The sequence below is a fragment of the Chiloscyllium plagiosum genome, unplaced genomic scaffold, assembly GCF_037043375.1.
Source record: "Chiloscyllium plagiosum isolate Xiang-an unplaced genomic scaffold, Cpla_swu_hap1 HiC_scaffold_17, whole genome shotgun sequence".
In the NCBI taxonomy this organism is placed as follows: Eukaryota; Metazoa; Chordata; class Chondrichthyes; order Orectolobiformes; family Hemiscylliidae; genus Chiloscyllium; species Chiloscyllium plagiosum.
The window spans coordinates 72,878,062-72,898,088 of NW_028270155.1; the positions used below are offsets into that span (position 1 = coordinate 72,878,062).

The 20,027-nt window shown below is 41.9% G+C and overlaps 1 protein-coding gene across 3 annotated transcripts in view; it reads left to right on the top strand.

The window, feature by feature from the left end:
• Positions 1 to 20,027, top strand: part of vac14 (vac14 homolog (S. cerevisiae)) — a 363,248-nt gene that overhangs the window by 305,211 nt on the left and 38,010 nt on the right. The window contains exon 17 of one of the 3 annotated variants that reach the window (XM_043707329.2): positions 15,265 to 15,315. The exons of the other annotated variants lie outside the window; for them this stretch is intronic. Coding sequence (XP_043563264.1) covers positions 15,265 to 15,315 — 51 coding nt within the window. The remainder of the gene's footprint in view (positions 1 to 15,264; positions 15,316 to 20,027) is intronic. 3 annotated transcript variants of the gene reach the window in all.

Genomic DNA, 20,027 nt, shown 5'->3' on the forward strand with positions numbered 1-20,027 from the left:
ACCAAATACAGGAAAGGTTTTAGGCCACTTAGCTTCGAAGATATCATGGGTAAGATGTTTGATTCACTCATCAAAGTGCTTTTTGTTGAGCACTTTGGTTTTTATTTCTAGGTAATTGGGAAGAATCAACATGGTTGTGTGAAAGAAAAGTCTTTATTAACCAATGTTTTGGAGCTATTTGAAGGGATAGATGGATTTACAGAAGGCATTTGGCAAGTTGCTTCATAAAAAATTATTATGCAAAGTAGGTGCTCACAGTGTAAATTGGCATTCATGGAAGATTGACCAGCAACAGAAAAACACAGAGTATGCCCAGTTGGGTCTTTTTCTGATTGGCACAGTGTGATGAGTGGTGAACTGCAAGGATCTGTGCTGAGACCTCAACTTCCAACAACCTATGTTCCAACAATCTTGGATGAGAAGACAAAGACATTCTAACTAAACTTGCAGATGGTACAAAGATAGTTAGAAAAGGAAAAGGATATAATGATAATTGCAGGCGGGCTGAGCAAATGGGCAAACTTCAGGCAGTCAAAGTAGGAAGATGTGAAGTTGTTCACTTTTGGGATCAAGAATAAAAATGTTGAGTATTATTTAAACAAAGCACGGCTGAAGAATTCTGGGATGCAGAGGGATCCAAGTGGCCAAATGCATGAGTAATAAGATGTTAGTATACAGACACAGCACATAATCAGGAAGGCTAATTATTACAAGAAGAATTGAACATAAAAGTAACAATGCTGTACTTCAGTGATACAAGTCATTGCTGTGCAGTTTTGGTCTCCTTAGTAAGATGTAAATGCATGAGAGACAGTTCAGAGGAAGTTTAGATTGATAGATACCTGGAATGAGTGGATTGTCTTGTGGGAAGAGGTTGGACAGACCAGTCTTGATTTGACTGGATTTTTCAAGATGGGTGGCTTGATTGAAAAGTAGAAGTTTCTGAACGTCTTTGAACGTTTCTGAACGTTTTCTCTCGTGGGTGAGTCCAAGAGTGGGGTGGACCCTATTTAAACGTTACAGGCTGCCTTTTTACACCAGAGATGTGCCGAAAGGTTTTCTCCACGGTTTGTATAACTTGGAACACTCTGCCACAGGAGATGGTGGAAGCAGGGTCATTAAATATTTTTAAGGCAAGGTGGACAGTTTCTTGTGAGGCAGGCGAATCAAGAGTTATCAGGGAGGGACAAGAATGTAGAATTTGAGGCACAAGCAGATCAGTCATGATCTAAGTGAATGATAAAGCCAGTTTGAGGGGCTGAATGTGCAACTCCGCTCCTAATTGGGATGTTTATATAATTCAGTTTGAGCGAGAGGAACAGGGACAGGGGCCAGTCCTGAATTTCAAGCTGCATCCTGTGCACAAATTTGCAATAATAATTCCTTTTAAATGAAGGAAATTGTTTGATTAAAAGGCACTCAGGCTCTGTTATTGACTAGCTGAACAAAGACCAGATTTATGTATCAGAGGATTCATTGAGTGTTACAGTAATCTAACAAAGACTTGCAACACTCAAAGCTCAGCAAGTGAGCTCCACTGTGCTATGGCTGAATTATAAGTTTAACCACATGCACACATGCAATGGAAGGTTTGAGTCATATCTGTGGGGCCTTTTGAGCTGAAACTCTGGATCTAGTAATAATATCTCGATGAATGTTTTATGTAGTGTACAGCGAAATGGAATTGTATGCAAGTATGGCAATTATGTAAGAAACTCCAGCATATCAGAATTATAACCAAATCTCAGTAATGAGGGCTATGACTGAATTTTGCAAAAAATCCGTCTGGTTCGCTAATGTCCTTTAGGGCTATCGTCAGTTGACCCTTACTGACTCTGACCTACGTGTGACTCGAAATCCACAGCATTGTGCGGTTGAGTCTTGAGGCTGCCTGTTTTCCTCAGTGGTCCAACCTGCTATTCAGTTTATTTAAACGGGGCCAACAAATGCTCATGTTGACCATGAAGTTCACATCCTATGGAAGAATGAAGAAAGAAAACAACTTCTCGTAAAAATAAGTTCCTAAATTTGAACCTTTGTTCATTCTTTTATGCAATGTAGGCATCTATGATGAGGCCTACATTTTGTTGCTGTCCTCGATTTGTCCTTGAACGGAATGACTTAGTCACCCATTTCCACACCCACTTAGGAGTCAACCACGTGACTGTCTTGTGTTTGTCAGACCAGCTAACGGTGGCAAATTTCCTTCCCTACGAGGCATTACTGAACCAGATGGGGTTTTAAAATACTGAATACATGGTCCCCATTAGAGTGGCTCTTTTAATTCCAGACTTTTTAAAATTGAATTAAAATTTTGACCCCGTGATGGGATCAAACCCATGGCCCCAAGAGTATTATGTTCTGGCTCTTCCCATTTCAGTGACATGAACACTGCACCAACACCTCCCCTCAAAGTTTCACACTGGAACTCACCTTCTCACGTAATCTCTTCTCTTCAGTCCCTGGTATGTTTTCTATCCTGGTGCCAGGGGAAGGGTTCGTGGTCCACATTGAAATTCCAGGACCAGAAAGAAAATATTTGGTGAACTTTAGTCTATCCTGGAACAAGGTGGCTTTGCAGTTACCAGATAGTACACCCTCCAAGCACCGATTAAGATCATGAATGGAAAGCACTGGAAATATAATTTATTTATGATATATTAGTCTTTATGATTCATTAGCCACTGTGTATTAACCTTAAATATCAATTCAGAGATGATATTTCAAAAGAGCAACATCAGCCTAATGAGAAAACTTGGAAATTGTCTGTTTCCCAAATCAAAGGAAACTGCTGTAACCCATTGGAAAATTTCTTTACACCATATTGAAAAGAGCTCACATTTATCCAGCACCTTTGTAACAACCTCAGGGAGTCCTGCAGAAAATAATTTGCAAATAATTAAGTACCTTTGAAATTGTTATGTAAGAATCATGGCCAATTTGCACCTACCAAAGCCCCACGCTAATAGAGAGAATGCACCTGTTCTTCTTTCTGAAGTGCCATAGGACCGTTTATATTTATTCATAACATATGGGCATCACTGACTAGGCCACTATTTGTTTCCCATCCTTAAATGCCCTTGAGAAAGTGATGTGGAGCTTGACTTGAGCCACTGCAGTCCACTTGGTGTTAGGGATAACTACTGTGCTGTCGGAAGGGGTTTCCACAACTTTAACCCAGCAAAACTGAAGTAACTGCAGTGTAGTTCCAAATCAGGATGACATGTGGTTTGGAGGGAAACCTGGAGGTGGTGGTGTTTCCAAGTACCTGCTGCCTTATTCTTTGAGGTGATAGAGATTGAAAGGTGCTGCCTAAGATGAATTGTTGCACTGCATTTGTAGATGGTAGACGTTATTGACTCTGTGCACCAGAGATAAAGGGAGTGAATGTTGAATGTAGTGTCAACCAAGTGAGGCTGCTTTGTTCTGGATGGTCTTGGGTTTTTTGAGAATTGTTGGAGCTGCTGTCACCCAGACAAGTGCACATGAGAGTACAGATTGGGTGTTCCAAACCAACCTGAAGATGTAGGTCCTGCAAGCGCCCTTATCCTTCCCTGTCAGTTACGACTTGCAATTGCCCTATTCTGTTACGTTTTCATGCACATTCTGTTGCTTAGCGTGTTAATGCTGCCTTTTTGCAAAACACTATGCCTAGTGGGAGAGGAGAGATAAAATGAATGTAAGGAGCATAGTATAATTCATGATATATTTAAATAGGTTGCAGGTCTTTATTTCCCCTCCTGGTATGAAGGAAATATTTTATTTGTACATAACAAGAGAACTTTCTAAGAATAGAAAAGCCATCGTAAGGAAGATTATCTATGTTTCATTTCTAAATTTCCCGAGTGAGCAGAAGGAGAGTGAATCAACCTCCCATTAAAACAGGAAGAAAAACTGCTCCCACGCAGTGTACTGTAATTAGTGCTTTTACATTTATCGATCTGACAAGGATTTATGTGATTAATTCATTATTTTCAATCTTGTGTCATGAGACAACAGTGGCAGTAATTAAACAGCTTCATTCCATTTCCAATTCTGAAAAAAAAAATTCATTAAGCTTGCTGTCCTTTGGGAGTATATCTGCAATCCATGAGAGGATGGACAGTGTTGAACTTGATCAGTGACTGTTCTGTTTTAGAGTCTAGTTAAGCAATCAGGGAACGGCATGTGGTAATCCTTGGGGGAGGAAAAGAGAAAGAACAGTCACCTCGAGTGATCTGGCACAAGCGATGGAAAATGTCAGTCCCATCCTCCTCGTAACTATAGTAAAGTAATTGTGCTTTCTGGCAGAGCTTTCTCTCTTCAGATTCTTCAGTCTGTTTGGGTTTTGTGTGTGTGCTGAATATAATTCACTGTATTTCGTCTTTGTCCCGATGAAGGCTGCCAAACGACACAGGGATGATCACAGTTTGAATCTACTTTGCAGCCCTGGCTTTGTGTGCACTGCTTCGCTTCTTGTGGCGAACATGCAGGCTACTGATTATCCATGCGAGAAAAAAATGCATTAGGATAACAAACAAACCCATCTTCACTTGTTTGTGGTTCCAGTGGGAGGCCTTTCCTGTCTTACATGGTAAAATTAAAGCTGGACTTGAATCCTAGGGAACGCAGACTGGAAAAAATACAATTGGGTCTGTTCCTTCAGCTCCACGTTCACAGTCCACGATACCAAGAAGGCTACTCAGCACATTTAATCCTCTTGAGAGAGGTTGGAATATTTGTTTGTTTCACATTCATTCTATTCCACTTATGCAGTCCCTGCTCCTGTTATCCCTAACGATGGACAGTCAAGCAACACTCTGCAGTATCAAACTCCATAAATTTTCTATTATTCACATTTTCAATCAGTTGCCAACCTTGACATTGTAGTTCCCTGGTTCCAACAGTTTCTGTGCCTTCATGTAACTTTCTGTCTTCATTTGTAACCTTGTTCTCAAAGAGATGCAGCATTAGCCACTCTCCAATCATCAGGCACCTCACCCGCAGTTATAGATTAGATTAGGTTACATTACATTACAGTGTGGAAACAGGCCCTTCGCCCCAACAAGTCCACACCGACCCGCCGAAGCGCAACCCACCCGTACCCCTACATTTACGCCTTACCTAACACTACGGGCAATTTAGCATGGCCAATTCACCTGACCTGCACATCTTTGGACGGTGGGAGGAAACCGGAGCACCCGGAGGAAACCCACGCAGACACGGGGAGAATGTGTGGAGTTTGCACAGTCAGTCGCCTGAGGCGGGAATTGAACCCAGGTCTCAGGCGCTGTGAGGCAGCAGTGCTAACCACTGTGCCACCGTGCCGCCCACTATGCAAATATTGCATATATTTCTGCAAGGGGTCTCTTAATTTCCTCTCTCATTTCCCACAGTGTTCTGGGATACATTAGATCAGGTCCCGGAGATTTATCCACCTTTATATCCTCTAAGACCTCCTGAACTTGCTCTTCTATAATGTGAACTGTTTTTAAAATGTCACGGTTTATTTTTCTGCATTCTCTAGACGCCATTTCTTTCACCACAGTAAAAACATGATGCGCAATACGCATTTAGTATCTCTCCCATTTCCTGGAGTTCAACAGAAAGACAACCCCCTTGATCTTTAAGAAGCCCTACGTTATCTGCCAATGCTATCTCATATCCCCTGTTTGCCTTCCTCATTTCTCTCTTAAGAATGCCCCTATGCTTTTTATATCAATTAAGAGTTTCAATTGAACCAAGTTGTGTGTATCTAAAATAAGATTATCTTTTATTCTTGACTAGAACCTTTATCTTTATTCATTCATTGTTCCTTAATCTTATCTGCCTTAGCCTTCACTCTAACAGGAACAAAATGCCTCTGACCTCTCATCATCACACTCTTGAATGCCTCCCGCTTGTCAGTTGTCCTTTTACCCGTGAACCGCCTACTCTAATCAACCTTTGAAAGTTCCTGTTTAATGCCATTGAAATTTGCCTAACTCCAGTTTCCTTTTATGGAAGGCTTATCCTTTTCCATAACCATTTTGAAACTAATAGAATTATGATCACTAGAACCAACGTGTTCCCCCATTTTTACTTCAGTCACCTGCCCTGCCTTATTGCCCAAATGGTCTAATTTTGCTCCTTCTCTCGTAGAAGCATCCATATATTGATAAAATTTGTTTCAACACATTTGACAAATTCTTCACCATTCAAACCTTTAACACTAAGTTAGCCCCAGTCAATGTTTGGAAAATTAAAATCTCCCATTATTACAACCTTATTATGTTTAAACATATCTGAGATTTCCCTACATATTTGTTTCTTAATTGGGAGCCGATAGTACAATCCGATCAAAGTGATCTTTTCTTTCTTACTTTTAATTTCTACGCATATATTTCCCTTAAGCAGTAACTTACCTTAATCAAAAAATCCCCACCTTCTCCTTTCTTGCCTCCTTTTCTATCCTTCCTATAGCATGTAAAACCTGAACGTTGAACTACCAGTCTTGTCCATCTGTCAGCCAAGTTTCTGTAATAGCTATGCCGTTCCAAACCCATGTTCTTAAACATGCCCTGAGTTCATCAGCCTTAAGTGTAAGACCTCTTGCATTGAAATAAATGCAACTTAGTTCTTCAAAGTTACTACATACTCTGACTCCTTCTTGTCTGTCTTTTCTAATTGACACGCTCTCCTCACATTCAAAATTTTCCGCATCAAATACTTACGTTTACACAGCTACTTAGAATTCCTCCACTTCCCCCCTCTATCAGTATAAAGTCTCCCTTAATGGAATGAACAAATATTCCTGCTCCGATATTAGTCCCTTGCCTGTCTAGGTTAGAAACATCGTTTTTGAATATGTCTTTTTATCCCAAAAGATGTTCTAATTGTCCAAAAGAATCCCTGAACAATACACCAGCTCTTCAGCCATTGATCTATCTCCTTTAATCTTTTGTTCCTTTCCTTGTTTGAGTTTGGGGTTGGGGATAAACCAGACTACTTTTAAGGTTTTTTTTCATCTTCTAACTGACCTCGTAAATTCACCATGTCCTGCTTTAATCTTTTTTCTAAAAGTGTCATTCCATGAATGTGTACAATAATTCCTGGTTTCTCAATCTCACATTGAACAATGTTAAAAATCACACAACACCAGATTATAGTCCAACAGGTTTTAATTGGAAGCACGAGCTTTTGGAGTGCTGCCCCTTATGAAGGAGCCTGATGAAGGAGCGTCACTCCGAAAGCTAGTGCTTCCAATTAAACCTGTTGGACTGTAACCTGGTGTTGTGTGATTTTTAACTTTGTACATCCCAGTCCAACACTGGCATCTCCAAATCATGACCTTTATGCTTGAAACGTTTAGAGACATCCTTAATCTTAGTACCTGGAAAGCAACAACCCATCCTAAATTTGTGGTCACTGCTACAGAATTTCCTGCCTATACCCCTGACAAGAGAGTCCCCTGTAACAATAATTCTATTAAATCTTGTCAAACGCTGCCTAACGTAAGAATCATTCCAAGTGTTCAATAACTGGCTATCCCTTCCATTTTACTTGGAAAGACTATCCCGTTCTACAGTTCCAAAGGTGAATATCTATTTGATGGATGAATAAACACCGGAGACTTTTGAACTACCTTTTTAGCTTTCCCGTCAGTTACCCACCTATCTGACTGAACCTGCAGTGTAATAACTTTTTTATATCTACTAGCCATCTCACTCTGTTTCATATATGCCCTTAATAATACTAAGCCCAAAAAAAGAATGTTTCAATAACACCTTTCATTACCTACAGAAAATCATGTTAAGATGGGAAAAATTAAAAATATACGTCAAACATATAAAACTTAAATAAAATCAACCACTTAGCTGATTAACTGAATAAACAATGACTCCTCTTTAATAAACTCCTTGAAGGAAAAAGTCTCCAGAGCTGACCAGGCGTCGGATTCTCCAGAACAAAAACGCAATTCCTTATACTACTTTTTAAAAACTTTGGTTTTTCAAATAAAAACCATTTGCAATGTAAGAAGAAAACCTTCTAAAACACATACAGACCTTTTTAACTTCTGAATTTAGAATTTAAAAAAGCCTCAGTCATTCACTGTAGATCCTGTAAAACTTGCTTTTAAAAAGTCAGTTTTAAGGGAAAAAACTGTTTTTTGTTTTTTTTGTTGTTTTGAATATTAATGAAACATAATGATTAAAAATCTAATTAGTATAATGACTATAATAACTTTAAGAAAACTGTAATAAATCTTTAATTAAGCCTGCATATCCCAGGAGCAGCTGCAAGATCCACGCTCAGCAGTGGTTAGCACTGCTGCCTCACAGCGCCTGTAGACCCGGGTTCAATTCCCGACTCAGGCGACTGACTGTGTGGAGTTTGCACATTCTCCCCGTGTCTGCGTGGGTTTCCTCCGGGTGCTCCGGTTTCCTCCCACAGTCCAAAGATGTGCGGGTCAGGTGAATTGGCCATGCTAAATTGCCCGTAGTGTTAGGTTAAAGGGGTAAAGGTAGGGGTATGGGTGGGTTGCGCTTCGGCGGGTCGGTGTGGACTTGTTGGGCCGAAGGGCCTGTTTCCACACTGTAAGTAATCTAATCTAATCTAATCTAATATCAGTTGCCTTTTTTAAAAATGAACTTGGGCCTTTTTTAAAAATGAACTTGGTAAGTGGGTGAGCTTGGGATCCTTTTTCACACAGGAAGGGGTAACTTGAAGAAAACCCTCTGAGTTACAGACCTGTGCTTACTGCTCCTGAGCATACTGTAATAGTGAGATACCAATCAGGGGATAGGAAGGTAATGAGTAATTTTTTTTATTCATTCATTTGTGGGATGCGGGTTTCTCTGGCTGACCAGTATTTATTGCCCATCTCCAGTTGCTCCTGATAAGGTGGGGATGAGCTCCCTTCTTGAACCGCAGCAGCCCACATGCTGTGGGTTGATCTACAATGCTATTGAGGAGGGAATTCCAGGATTTTGACCCAACAACATTGAAGGAGCGATAGTACTTCTTCAAGTCAGGATGGTGAGTGGCTTGAAGGTGGTGCTGTTTCCATGTATCTGCCGACCACATCCTTCTAGATGGAATTGGCCATGAGTTTGGAAGGTGCTTTTTGAGCATCTTTGGTGAATTTCTGCATTGCATCTTGTGGATAGTACACACCTGCTGAGCGTCGGTGGTGGAGGGAATGGCTGCTTGTGAATGTAGTGCGAATCAAGTGGGCTGCTTTGTCCTGGATGGTGCCAATTTCCTGAGTGTTTTTGGAGCTGCACCCATCCAGGAAAGTAGGGAGTATTCAATCACACTCCTGACTTGTGCCTTATAGATGGTGGATAGGCTTTGGGGAGTCAGGAGGTGAATTACTCGCTGCAGTACCCTGATGTGCATTTGTAGCCACTGTATGTATATGATGAGTCCAGTTGAGTTTCTGATCAGCTATAGCCCCCAGGATGTTGATAGTGAGAGAATTTAGTGATGGTAGCACCATTGAATGTCAAGGGTCACTGGTTAGATTGTCTCTCATTGGTGATTGTCATTGCCTGGCATTTGTGTGCTATGAATGTTACTCCAGTTGTAACTGATATCCTCTGTCTGAAAGTTTATTAATGCAGTGACTTAAAGAATTAACTGCAGTCAGAATGACTGTAAAATTTATTCTGGAAAATTCTTAGGACCTTGCAACACAGAAAGAGGCCTTTCCCATCTGTACTTTGCTTGATGAAAGCTATCCATTTAATTTCACTCCCTTGCTCTCTTCCCTCTGACACTGAGTTTATTTGTTCTCATTTTGAGTACTTATCCAGCCAATTTGTAAAGATTATTACTGAATCTGCTTCCACGGCTCTTCCAGATCATCATAACTCTTCTGAAAAAAAGTTTTTAAAAAAAACTCATCTCACTGACAAGACTATAAATTAATTTTTTTTGCTGACTAAGATTAAGAACCACTGAAAAGCAGAACCTCCCAACACTTTTAAGCACTTGTTTACCCCAAACCTTTGAACCTATCTGCGATTCTTATGTTATTTCAATCGCTCTCCCTTTTCCCTCTAGCCTCATGAGCCTTTCTGTGATGCAGTACAGCTTCAGTCCTCTATTCTGAAAGATTTTCACATACACCAATTGCATTTCAATAGCAATCTTTTCAGTACGTTTTTTAAAAAACTAGGCGCAAAGATGAACTTTGTCATCGAGTTTTACAGCATGGAAACAGACCCTTCGTTCCAACTCGTACATGCCTAAATTAATCTGGTCCCATTTGCTAGCATTTGGCCCATATTCCTCTTAAACCCTTCGTATTCAGGTACTCATCCAGGTATCTTTTAAATGTTGTCATTGTGCCAGCCTCCACCACTTCCTCTGGCAGCTCATTCCATGCACACACCACTCTCTGCATGAGAAATTGCCCCTTAGATCCCTTTTGAATCCCTGTAAGTAATCTAATCTAATTCCCTTCTCATCTTAAATCTATGCCCTCTAGTTTTGGACACCCTTACCTTGGGGAAAAGACTTTGACTATTCACCCTGTCCATGCCCCCCGTGATTTTATAAACCTCTATAAGGTCACCCCTCAGCCTCCGACGCTCCAGGGAAAACAGCCCCAGACTTTCAGCCTCTCCCTATAGCTCAGACTGTCTAACCTTGGCAACATCCTTGTAAATCTTTTCTGAACCTTTCAAGTGTCAAAACACCTTTCCTATTGAAAGGTGGCCAGAAATGAACACAGTATTCCAAAAGTGCCCAACCAATGTCCTGTACAGCCACAACATGAACTTTCAAATCCTAGACTCGATGCATTTTAAGTAGAAAGAAGCAAGCAAGCAGACTCTTCAATTTTTATAACCGACATTGAGCACTGTGATGGAGATTTGATTAGATTAGATTCCCTACAGTGTGGAAACAGGCCCTTCGTCCAAACAAGTTCACACCGACCCTCTGAAGAGTAACCCACCCAGACCCATTTCCCTCTGACTAATGCACCTAACACTACGGGCAATTTAGCATGGACAAGTCACCTGACCTGCACATCTTTGGATTGTGGGAGGAAACTAGAGCACCTGGAGGAAACCCACGCAGACACCGGGAGAATGTGCAAACTCCACACAGTCAGTCGCCCTAGGCTGGAATCGAACCTGGGTCTCTGACGCTGTGAGCCACAGTGCTACCCAAATCTATAGGATCTATAGGAACATTTTGGATTAGTGAGTTAGGATGAGTTAAGTGACCTTGTCTGTAGCTAACTTAGTGGGACCCCTAAGCGCACACTTATCATTGAGATCGCAATCAAGCAGTAATGCTTGCCACTACTTTTGAATCCCTGTCGAGCCCTGAGTATTACAGCACCTTACTAGGCCCAGATTGGAGATTAAATATAAAACCATTTTGACTGTGAGGCTCCATTTTGAAGTAATTGAGCTTCCAACATATTGCCCTTCGGCTCTGTGTTCCTGTTGATCTGAGGGCACAGTAAATAGTCCCCAAGGTCTTAGCCCTTGTAGTAACATGCTTGTGCTCTCTCATTTTGAATATAGTCAGTTCTGCTATAACGCATTAGTTCCATTCTCGTGCAACCACATGTTATAAGAAAATCACATAATACCGGCACCATTTGAACTAATGGGACCAGAATCACATTATAACCAATACACGGTTTAGACTTTCGCCGTTTAGAAACAATGTCCCCAAGTCATCAATCGCATTACAGCCAATTCACATTAACGAAACGCACAATGACCTGTACATGAAGCATTGTGACCTGAATTTCCAGGTGAATAAAGTTGACAGTTCAGTTGGTCATTAATGAGGTTAGCTTAATCTGATCTGGTATCAGAATAGGATGTGTCCAATCCAGAGTACTATCTGTTCCTAACGTTCCAGTTGCTGCTATCCTCTGGAACTTTAAATCATCCGAGGCAGACACCCAGCAAAGATTCATGAACCTTTGCAGAAACCAAGGCAAAGGCGGGGATCATGAACCTCAGCATTGCAGGGGGCTGGGGGATGATGGGCAAGGGTCCACCGCAGAGGGTCAAGGTTAGTTTTTTTTTGCATGAGGGAAAAAGGTAGTCTGAGAAATGCTTTGACTTTTATGTTCCTCTCAGCAGCTTAGGGGCTGAATAGAAATCTGTGTGTGGATTAAGTTAAAAATCACACAACACCAGGTTATAGTCCAACAGGTTTAATTGGAAGCACACTAGCTTTCAGAGCGACGCTCCATCAGGTGATTGTGGAGGGCTCGATTGTAACACAGAATTTATAGCAAAAATTTGCAGTGTGATGTAACTGAAATTATACATTGAAGAATTGATTGTCTGTTAAGCCTTTCATCTGTTAGAATACAGTGATAGTTTCACTTCTTTCATGTGTAAATCACAAAACCTTTTTTTAAAAGTTGAATTCTCGGGTTAGTTGTTAACAATGGTGATAGCTAGACAATATGCTGAAGGTGTTAGCCCCCTGTGTTCTCTGTCTATGACCTGATGTTTAGATTGATTCTAATCTAAAAAGTGAGATTACATAAATTCATGCAGTTTTTGAGCTCAGAGTTCTACATGAATGTATGCAGTTTTTGAGCAAAGTGTAATGTAACTCAGCAAGTACAAAAAATTCACCCCACAAAATAAATGTGTGCATGTGGGTCTTTGTCTGTCTGTGTGTCTGTCTGTCTGGGGTGGGGACCACTTCAGTGGTCCGGGACATTCAGCCTCGGACCTTCGGGTGACCATCCTCCAAGGTGGACTTCGGGACAGGCAGCAGAGGAAAGTGGCCGAGCAGAGGCTGATAGCTAAGTTCGGTACCCATAGAGAGGGTACCCATCAAATTCAGCACCGCCTTCCTAACCTGAGATCAAATTCAGCACCGCCTTCCTAACCTGAGATCAAATTCAGCACCGCCTTCCTAACCTGAATCAAATTCAGCACCGCCTTCCTAACCTGAGATCTTCTTCCCGACCTCTCCGCCCCCACCCCAGTCTGACCTATCACCCTCACCTTGACCTCTTTCCACCTATCACATTTCCGACGCCCCTCCCCCAAGTCCCTCCTCCCTACCTTTTATCTTAGCCTGCTGGACAAACTTTCCCCATTCCTGAAGAAGGGCTTATGCCCGAAACGTCGATTCTCCTGTTCCCTGGATGCTGTCTGACCTGCTGCGCTTTTCCAGCAACACATTTCCAGCTCTGATCTCCAGCATCTGCAGACCTCACTTTCTACCCATAGGGAGGGCCTCAACCGGGACCTTGGGTTCATGTCAGATTACAGGTGATCACCATTGCACTACACACACACAGATATTCCTATACACACACACTCTCACATACACACGGATACAGGTACACACAGACGCGCACACAGACACCCACACACACCCTTATAGACACACACACTCCCACACATGCACCCCCTCACAGACTTAAGACACTCTGCACTCACTATATACACACACACACACACACACACACTTTCTCACACTCCCAACCCCCACCCCAGACCGACACACACACACACAGACAGACAAAGACCCACATGTACGCATATATTTTGTGGGGTGAATTTGTACTTGCAGAGTTACATTGCACTTTGCTCAAAAACTGCATACATGCATGTAGAACTCTGAGCTCAAAAACTGCATGAATTTATGTAAAACTCTTATCTCACTTTTTAGATTAGAATCAATCTAAACATCAGGTCATAGACAGAGAACACAGGGGGCTAACACCTTCAACATATTGTCTAGCTATCACCATTGTTAACAGCTAACCCGAGAATGCAACTTTAAAAAAAAGGGTTTTGTAATTTACACATGAAAGAAGTGAAACTATCACTGTATTCTAACAGATGAAAGGCTTAACAGACAATCAATTTTTCAATGTATAATTTCAGTTACATCACACTGCAAATTTTTGCTATAAATTCTGTGTTACGATCGAGCCCTCCACAATCACCTGATGAAGGAGCGTCGCTCTGAAAGCTAGTGTGCTTCCAATTAAACCTGTTGGACTAATGTTGTGTGATTGGTGTTGTGTGATTTTTAACTTTGTACAGCCCAGTCCAACACCGGCATCTCCGAATCATGTGTGTGGATTGCAAGAGAGCACGAGAAATGTTGAGGAAGATAACTCAGCCTAAGAACAGTCTGTAAATTTGAAATTCCTTTCCATGTCTGAGAGCCATATGAGTGCGTAGCTTCAGATATTAAGCCAAGTACCTGCCTCTTATTTAAAATTTAGTACTCACTTATACAGCAGAGGGAGGTGATAGCCTAGTGGTATTATTGCTGGACTGTTAACTCAGAGGCCCAGACAATGTTCTGGGGTCCCAGGATCAAACCCTGTCATGGCAAATCAAATTTGAATTCAATAACTGATGACCATGAAATGATTGTTGCTAGAGCCTTTCTGATTCACTAATATCCTTTAGGGAAGGAAACTGCTGTCCTTACCTACTCAAGCCTACATGTAACTCCAGACACACAATCATGTGGTTCATTCTTAACTGCCCTCTGGGCAATAAATGCTGTCTAGCCAGTAACGTCCTGTGATTGAATACATCCACCTGTTATTGACAAATAATTGGACCCCTCCCCTTGGTTTTAAGATCAAATGTCTACTCCTGAAATAATAGTTGTCATGTCAAACAACTATATTATGAAGTATTTATCACAATTTCCTCCAATATAAAATAATTGAGTCTTACCTGTGTGTTTCTGAACCATTATGCAGTCCCCTGCCAGCTCTAACTAGTAATACGCTTTGGGAAGATCGAAGATTTAATTTTCTGTTTATGCTAAGCTTGCTGATCTGGCTGCGGAATCCTGAGTTGGGGAAAGGAAAGTCAGCCAGGGCTCATGTCTCAATAACTAGTTAATGGTTTCTGCCAGGGTTGTGGATATGCTGATAGTAGGTAAGAACATACATCCATGCTTGTGCCTTGATTGTATTACAATGAATAATGACCACATGGACATGACTCAGAGTATTGTGTGCCCCTAAGAAGTTGTGCCTCAGCAAATATCAGCATGATGAAAAAGAAGGAAAACTGAAATTAAGCAGAATTTGTCAGCAGGGGTGTATAATGCAGGGACAGAGTCAGAAAATGAGAAATGCCATCTACTGCCCAACGCGTAATGGCTAAGCTAAAGCTGGGCATGCGGTTGATATTGTTGCAGTCTTTAAATCGATTGACACAAAACCAAGGGGTGGGGGGAAAGAAATTCTATTTTAAGAGCAGACTTTTAGGTTTTAGTATATGGTTAAAACCTGCCAGATGTAAAATGCTGTCTTGTTTCATTCAGAAAAATTGAACAGGCCACAGCCCGAGACATGATCATAGAAACTGAGATTATGTAAATAAAAACCAATCTGGAGTAAATGCACTTAAACTACAGAATCATACTAATTAACAGTACAGATATTTTAATAGATTTATTAATCCATGGTGGAAGCCCATTCAGCTTGTCATGTTTGTGCTAGAAGTTTGAGAGAAATCAAGATCTAAACTCATTTAATTGCTCTCTCCTCTTGGTCCTCTATCACTTGTTTCAAATATTTGATCAATTTGTTATTAGGAAGATACAATGGTCTCTATCTTAACCATTCCCTGCAGCACGACATCAGTGCCAAAAGCTTTGGAGGACTTGAGCTATAGGGAGAGGCTAAACAGGCTGGAGCTGTTTTCCCTGGAGTGTCAGAGGCTGAGGGGTGACCTTATAGAGATTTATAAATTATGAGGGGCATGGGGCATAAATAGACAAAGTCTTTTCCCTGGGGTGATGGAGTCCAGAACTAGAGGGCATAGGTTTAGGGTGAGCGGGGAAAGATATAAAAGAGATCTAAGGGGCAACTTTTTCACACACAGAGGGTGTATGGAATGAGCTGCCAGAGGATGTGGTGGAGCCTGGTACAATTGCAACATTTAAGAGGCATTCGGATGGGTATATGAATAGGAAGGGTTTGGAGGGATATGGGCCGGGTGCTGGCAGGTGGGACTAGATTGGGTTGGGATATCTGGTCGGCATGGACGGGTTGGACCAAAGGGTCTGTTTCCGTGCTGTACATCTCTACATCTTGGAGTGCCGTCACTAGCGGTGTTCCGCAAGGATCTGTTTTGGGACCATTGCTGTTTGTCATTTTTATAAATGACCTGGAGGAGGGGTTAGAAGGTTGGGTGAGCAAGTTTGCGGATGATACGAAAGTCGGAGTTGTAGTAGACAGTGAGGAAGGATATGGCAGGTTACAGCGGGATATAGATAAGCTGCAGAACTGGGCAGAAAGGTGGCAAATGGAGTTCAATGTAGCTAAGTGTGAGGTGATTCACTTTGGTAAGAGTAATAAAAAGATGGGGTACTGGGCTAATGGTCGGATACTTGGTAGTGTGGATGAGCAGAGGGATCTTGGTGTCCATGTACACTGATCTTTGAAAGTTGCCACCCAGGTAAATAGTGCGGTGAAGAAGGCATATGGCGTACTGGCTTTTATTGGTAGAGGAATTGAGTTCCGGAGTACTGAGGTCATGTTGCAGTTGTATAAGACTCTGGTGTGGCCGCATCTGGAGTCCAGTTTTGGTCGCTATATTATAGGAAGGATGTGGAGGCACTGGAACGGGTGCAGAGGAGGTTTACCAGGATGTTGCCTGGTATGGTAGAAAGATCGTATGAGGAAAGGCTGAGGCACTTGGGGTTGTTTTCATTGGAGAAAAGAAGGTTTAGGGGTGACTTGATAGAGGTGTACAAGATGATTAGGGGTTTAGATAGGGTCGACAGTGAGAATCTTTTTCCACGTATGGAGTCAGCTATTACAAGGGGGCATAGCTTTAAATTAAGGGGGGGGTAGGTATAGGACAGATGTTAGGGGTAGGTTCTTTACTCAGCGAGTCGTGAGTTCATGGAATGCCCTGCCAGTAGCAGTGGTGGACTCTCCCTCATTATGGGCATTTAAGCGGGCATTGGATAGGCATATGGAGGATAGTGGGCTAGTGTAGGTTAGGTGGGCTTGGATCGGCACAACATCGAGGGCCGAAGGGCCTGTATTGCGCTGTATTCTTCTATGTTCTATGTTCTACGACTATGGTGATTATTTAAAAGTGATGATTCCACATAGCCATCTCCTCAACCAGACAGAATAGTCTTTACCCTACTTAGACCAGCAGAATTCCTCATTTTACCGATCTTAAAATCTCCTTTATCCACTTGAAGTGGTCCCAATATCTCAAATAACTCATGGTAACTGGGTTATTTACCAACATTATCCAAATAAATCTATGTTTAGCAATATTTTCTCCGATTTTATAATCGAGTCTCCAAGCTGCACACCATATTTGTATTGAGGGTGAGCCATTGTTAGTTTGTTGTTCTTGTACTCTATTCAAAAAACCCAAAATGCTGTTGATCTTTTTCTATCAGATTTATCCCATCTGTGCAGGTTTTAACTAAGACTCATAGGCATCATTTTAACCTGTGAGTCAGAAGGTCAATGATTCAAGGCTGCTAGAAAAAATGGAACACATTGTCCAGATTGACACTTCATTGCAGCACTAAGGGAATAGATTCACTTCCAGGTGATGTGTTAAACTGAGGTTCCATCTGTCCTTTTTGGGTGAATGTTAAAGATCGGAAATCTCTGGAAAAAGGGCTCTCACGAAGGGTCACTTGAACCCGAAACGTTAGCCCTGCTTTCTCTCCACTCAGGAAGAAAGTGAGGACTGCGGATGCTGGAGATCAGAGTTAAGAAGTGTGGCACTGGAAAAGCACAGCAGGTCAGGCAGCACCCAGGAATGATGAAGGGCTTATGCTCAAAACGTCATCTCCCCTGCTGTTTGGATGCTGCCTGACCAGCTGTGCTTCTCCAGTGCCACACTTTTTGACCCTTTCTCTCCACAGATGCTGCTAGACCTGCTGAGTTTTGTCAGCAACTTCTGATTTTATTTCTGATTTCCAGTGTTCACACTTAATGTTAAAGATCCTTTAGTAAAATTTCATTTAGAAAAATGTGGAGTTTTCACTCGTGCCATTGACCAAAAGCTGATTGATTACTTATCATTGCCTCATTGCTGTTTGTGTGCCTTTGCTATGTGGAAATTGACTGTTAGGACTGACCTAAAACTAAGGTACTTCATCAGCTGTAAGAGTTTTTGCAACTTAATATTGAGTTCACCACCCAATCCCATTCCGTCCCTTTTTGTTAAAGCTTTAGTTGTTGCATTCTCTGTCATCTCCTCTCTCCCCTCCCCCTACCGCAGTGGGACTGTCTGTTCCTTCCAGTCTGACAGTTAAAGACACCACGTCCTGCCATCCTCACATTCCGATCACTTAACCTGCACTGCCAGAAGCCTCTCTCTCCCAGGACCCCCTCCCCCACTAAATGCTGCCTCCTCCACACTTCACATCGGCTCTGATGAAGAGTCGTCTAGACTCAACATCAGTTTGATCTTTCTCCATGGCTGCTGTCTGAGCCGCTGTGATTTCCAGCATTTTTAAAAAATTTTCAGTACAGATTTCAGCATCTGCAGTAGTTTGCTCCTACAGAGCTTTTGAGATGTTGTGGAGGAGCTGCCACAGTTCCTACATTACTGAAGTAACTACACTTCAAACTGCCTCACTGGCTGCACAGCATCAGAGTCGTCCTTAGATTCAGAAAGGTACAGTAGAAATATTTGTCTTTTTTTTTGCACTTATACTTTCAAGAGCATTATATTTTATAATTTAGAGTTCTGTGTTCATCCACATTCTTTTTCATTTTCCATTGGCAACGACTCCCATGCTGTCACTCGTCCACCCAAAATTCCTAATAAGAAGTAAGAAAGTTACAGCAATAATACAGCAGTTTCTGTAAGACCTCACAAGAAATGCTAACAACAGCCTACAGATAAACAGCTGGCCTGTTCCGTTGAAAGATGTGGATGTTTTTCCATAGTACCTGGTACATTGCTCTAGATAAAAAGAATATAATGGAACAATGAGACAATAAAGTTGGTTGCACCTGCAGCTTTTCATTTCTCTCGTTTCCAAGGTGACACACTGAAGGTTTGCTGACTGCTGTTATGTAACAGTGCTTCTTACAGGCAGCACCTCAATTATATTTCACAACGTGACTGACATTCCCACCTCTAACACAGTGGATGGAAAACTTCACATGGTGTTCAGTGTTTATTTTAAACGTTTTTACAAATCTTGTACTTGTCAAGTGTAGGTACTGGGGAATAGAACATTCTTCTGCTATCACCCTGTAAGGACACCGAGCACTTTCAAGTCAGGTGTAAGTTCTTGAAGCCGTGTTCCTCTCTCTGGGCCAACAATGCAGCTCAGTGACTAAGTCGGTAAAGTGTGGAGCTGGAAAAAGCACAGCAGGTCAAGCAGCATTAGAAGGGCAAGAGAGTCAACATTTCAGGTCGGGACCTTTCATCAAGACTCAGGAAGTCCCGACCTGAAATATTGACTCTCCTGCCCCTCTGATGCTGCTTGACCTGCTATGTTTTTTTCCAGCTCCACGCTTCTTCAACTCTGACTTTCTAGCATCTGCAGTCCTCACTATCTCCAACCTTGGTGGCTAATCCTGTCTTGGGAGTGGTCCCAAACTGTACCCTCATCTCCTCGTTTCCTCTGTGGGATCAAGATTGTTGGGGCTGCTTTACCTGGCTTTGTGCCCAGATAGCTTCAGTTGTCCATGCACAGCCAGTGTCGGGAAATCAGCAAGTTTAAACACACAGCAGAATAGGTACCCAGCTGGAATTTGTGGCACCCAGATAATCTAGGGCAATGCTCCCCAAAAAGTACTGACATGAAGATAAGCCACTCGATTGTTGATGTCCACACCACCTATAGTATGTGTAGGAAATGTGGACATAACATTGGGGGAAGTTAAAGCAGAGATGGTCCAGTCAGTTTGTTAGGGCCTTTTACCCTTGCTGATGTTGGGTTCCTTCAGCAAGTTTAATGTCCTGAGGGTTGAAATTTACAGCATTATAGATGCATTGAGGAAAGATGCAGACCAAGGTTAGCAAACTTCTAATTGTGTATTGATCTCTCTGGATATGTGCAATATCCACAGAATCCTCTGTGAA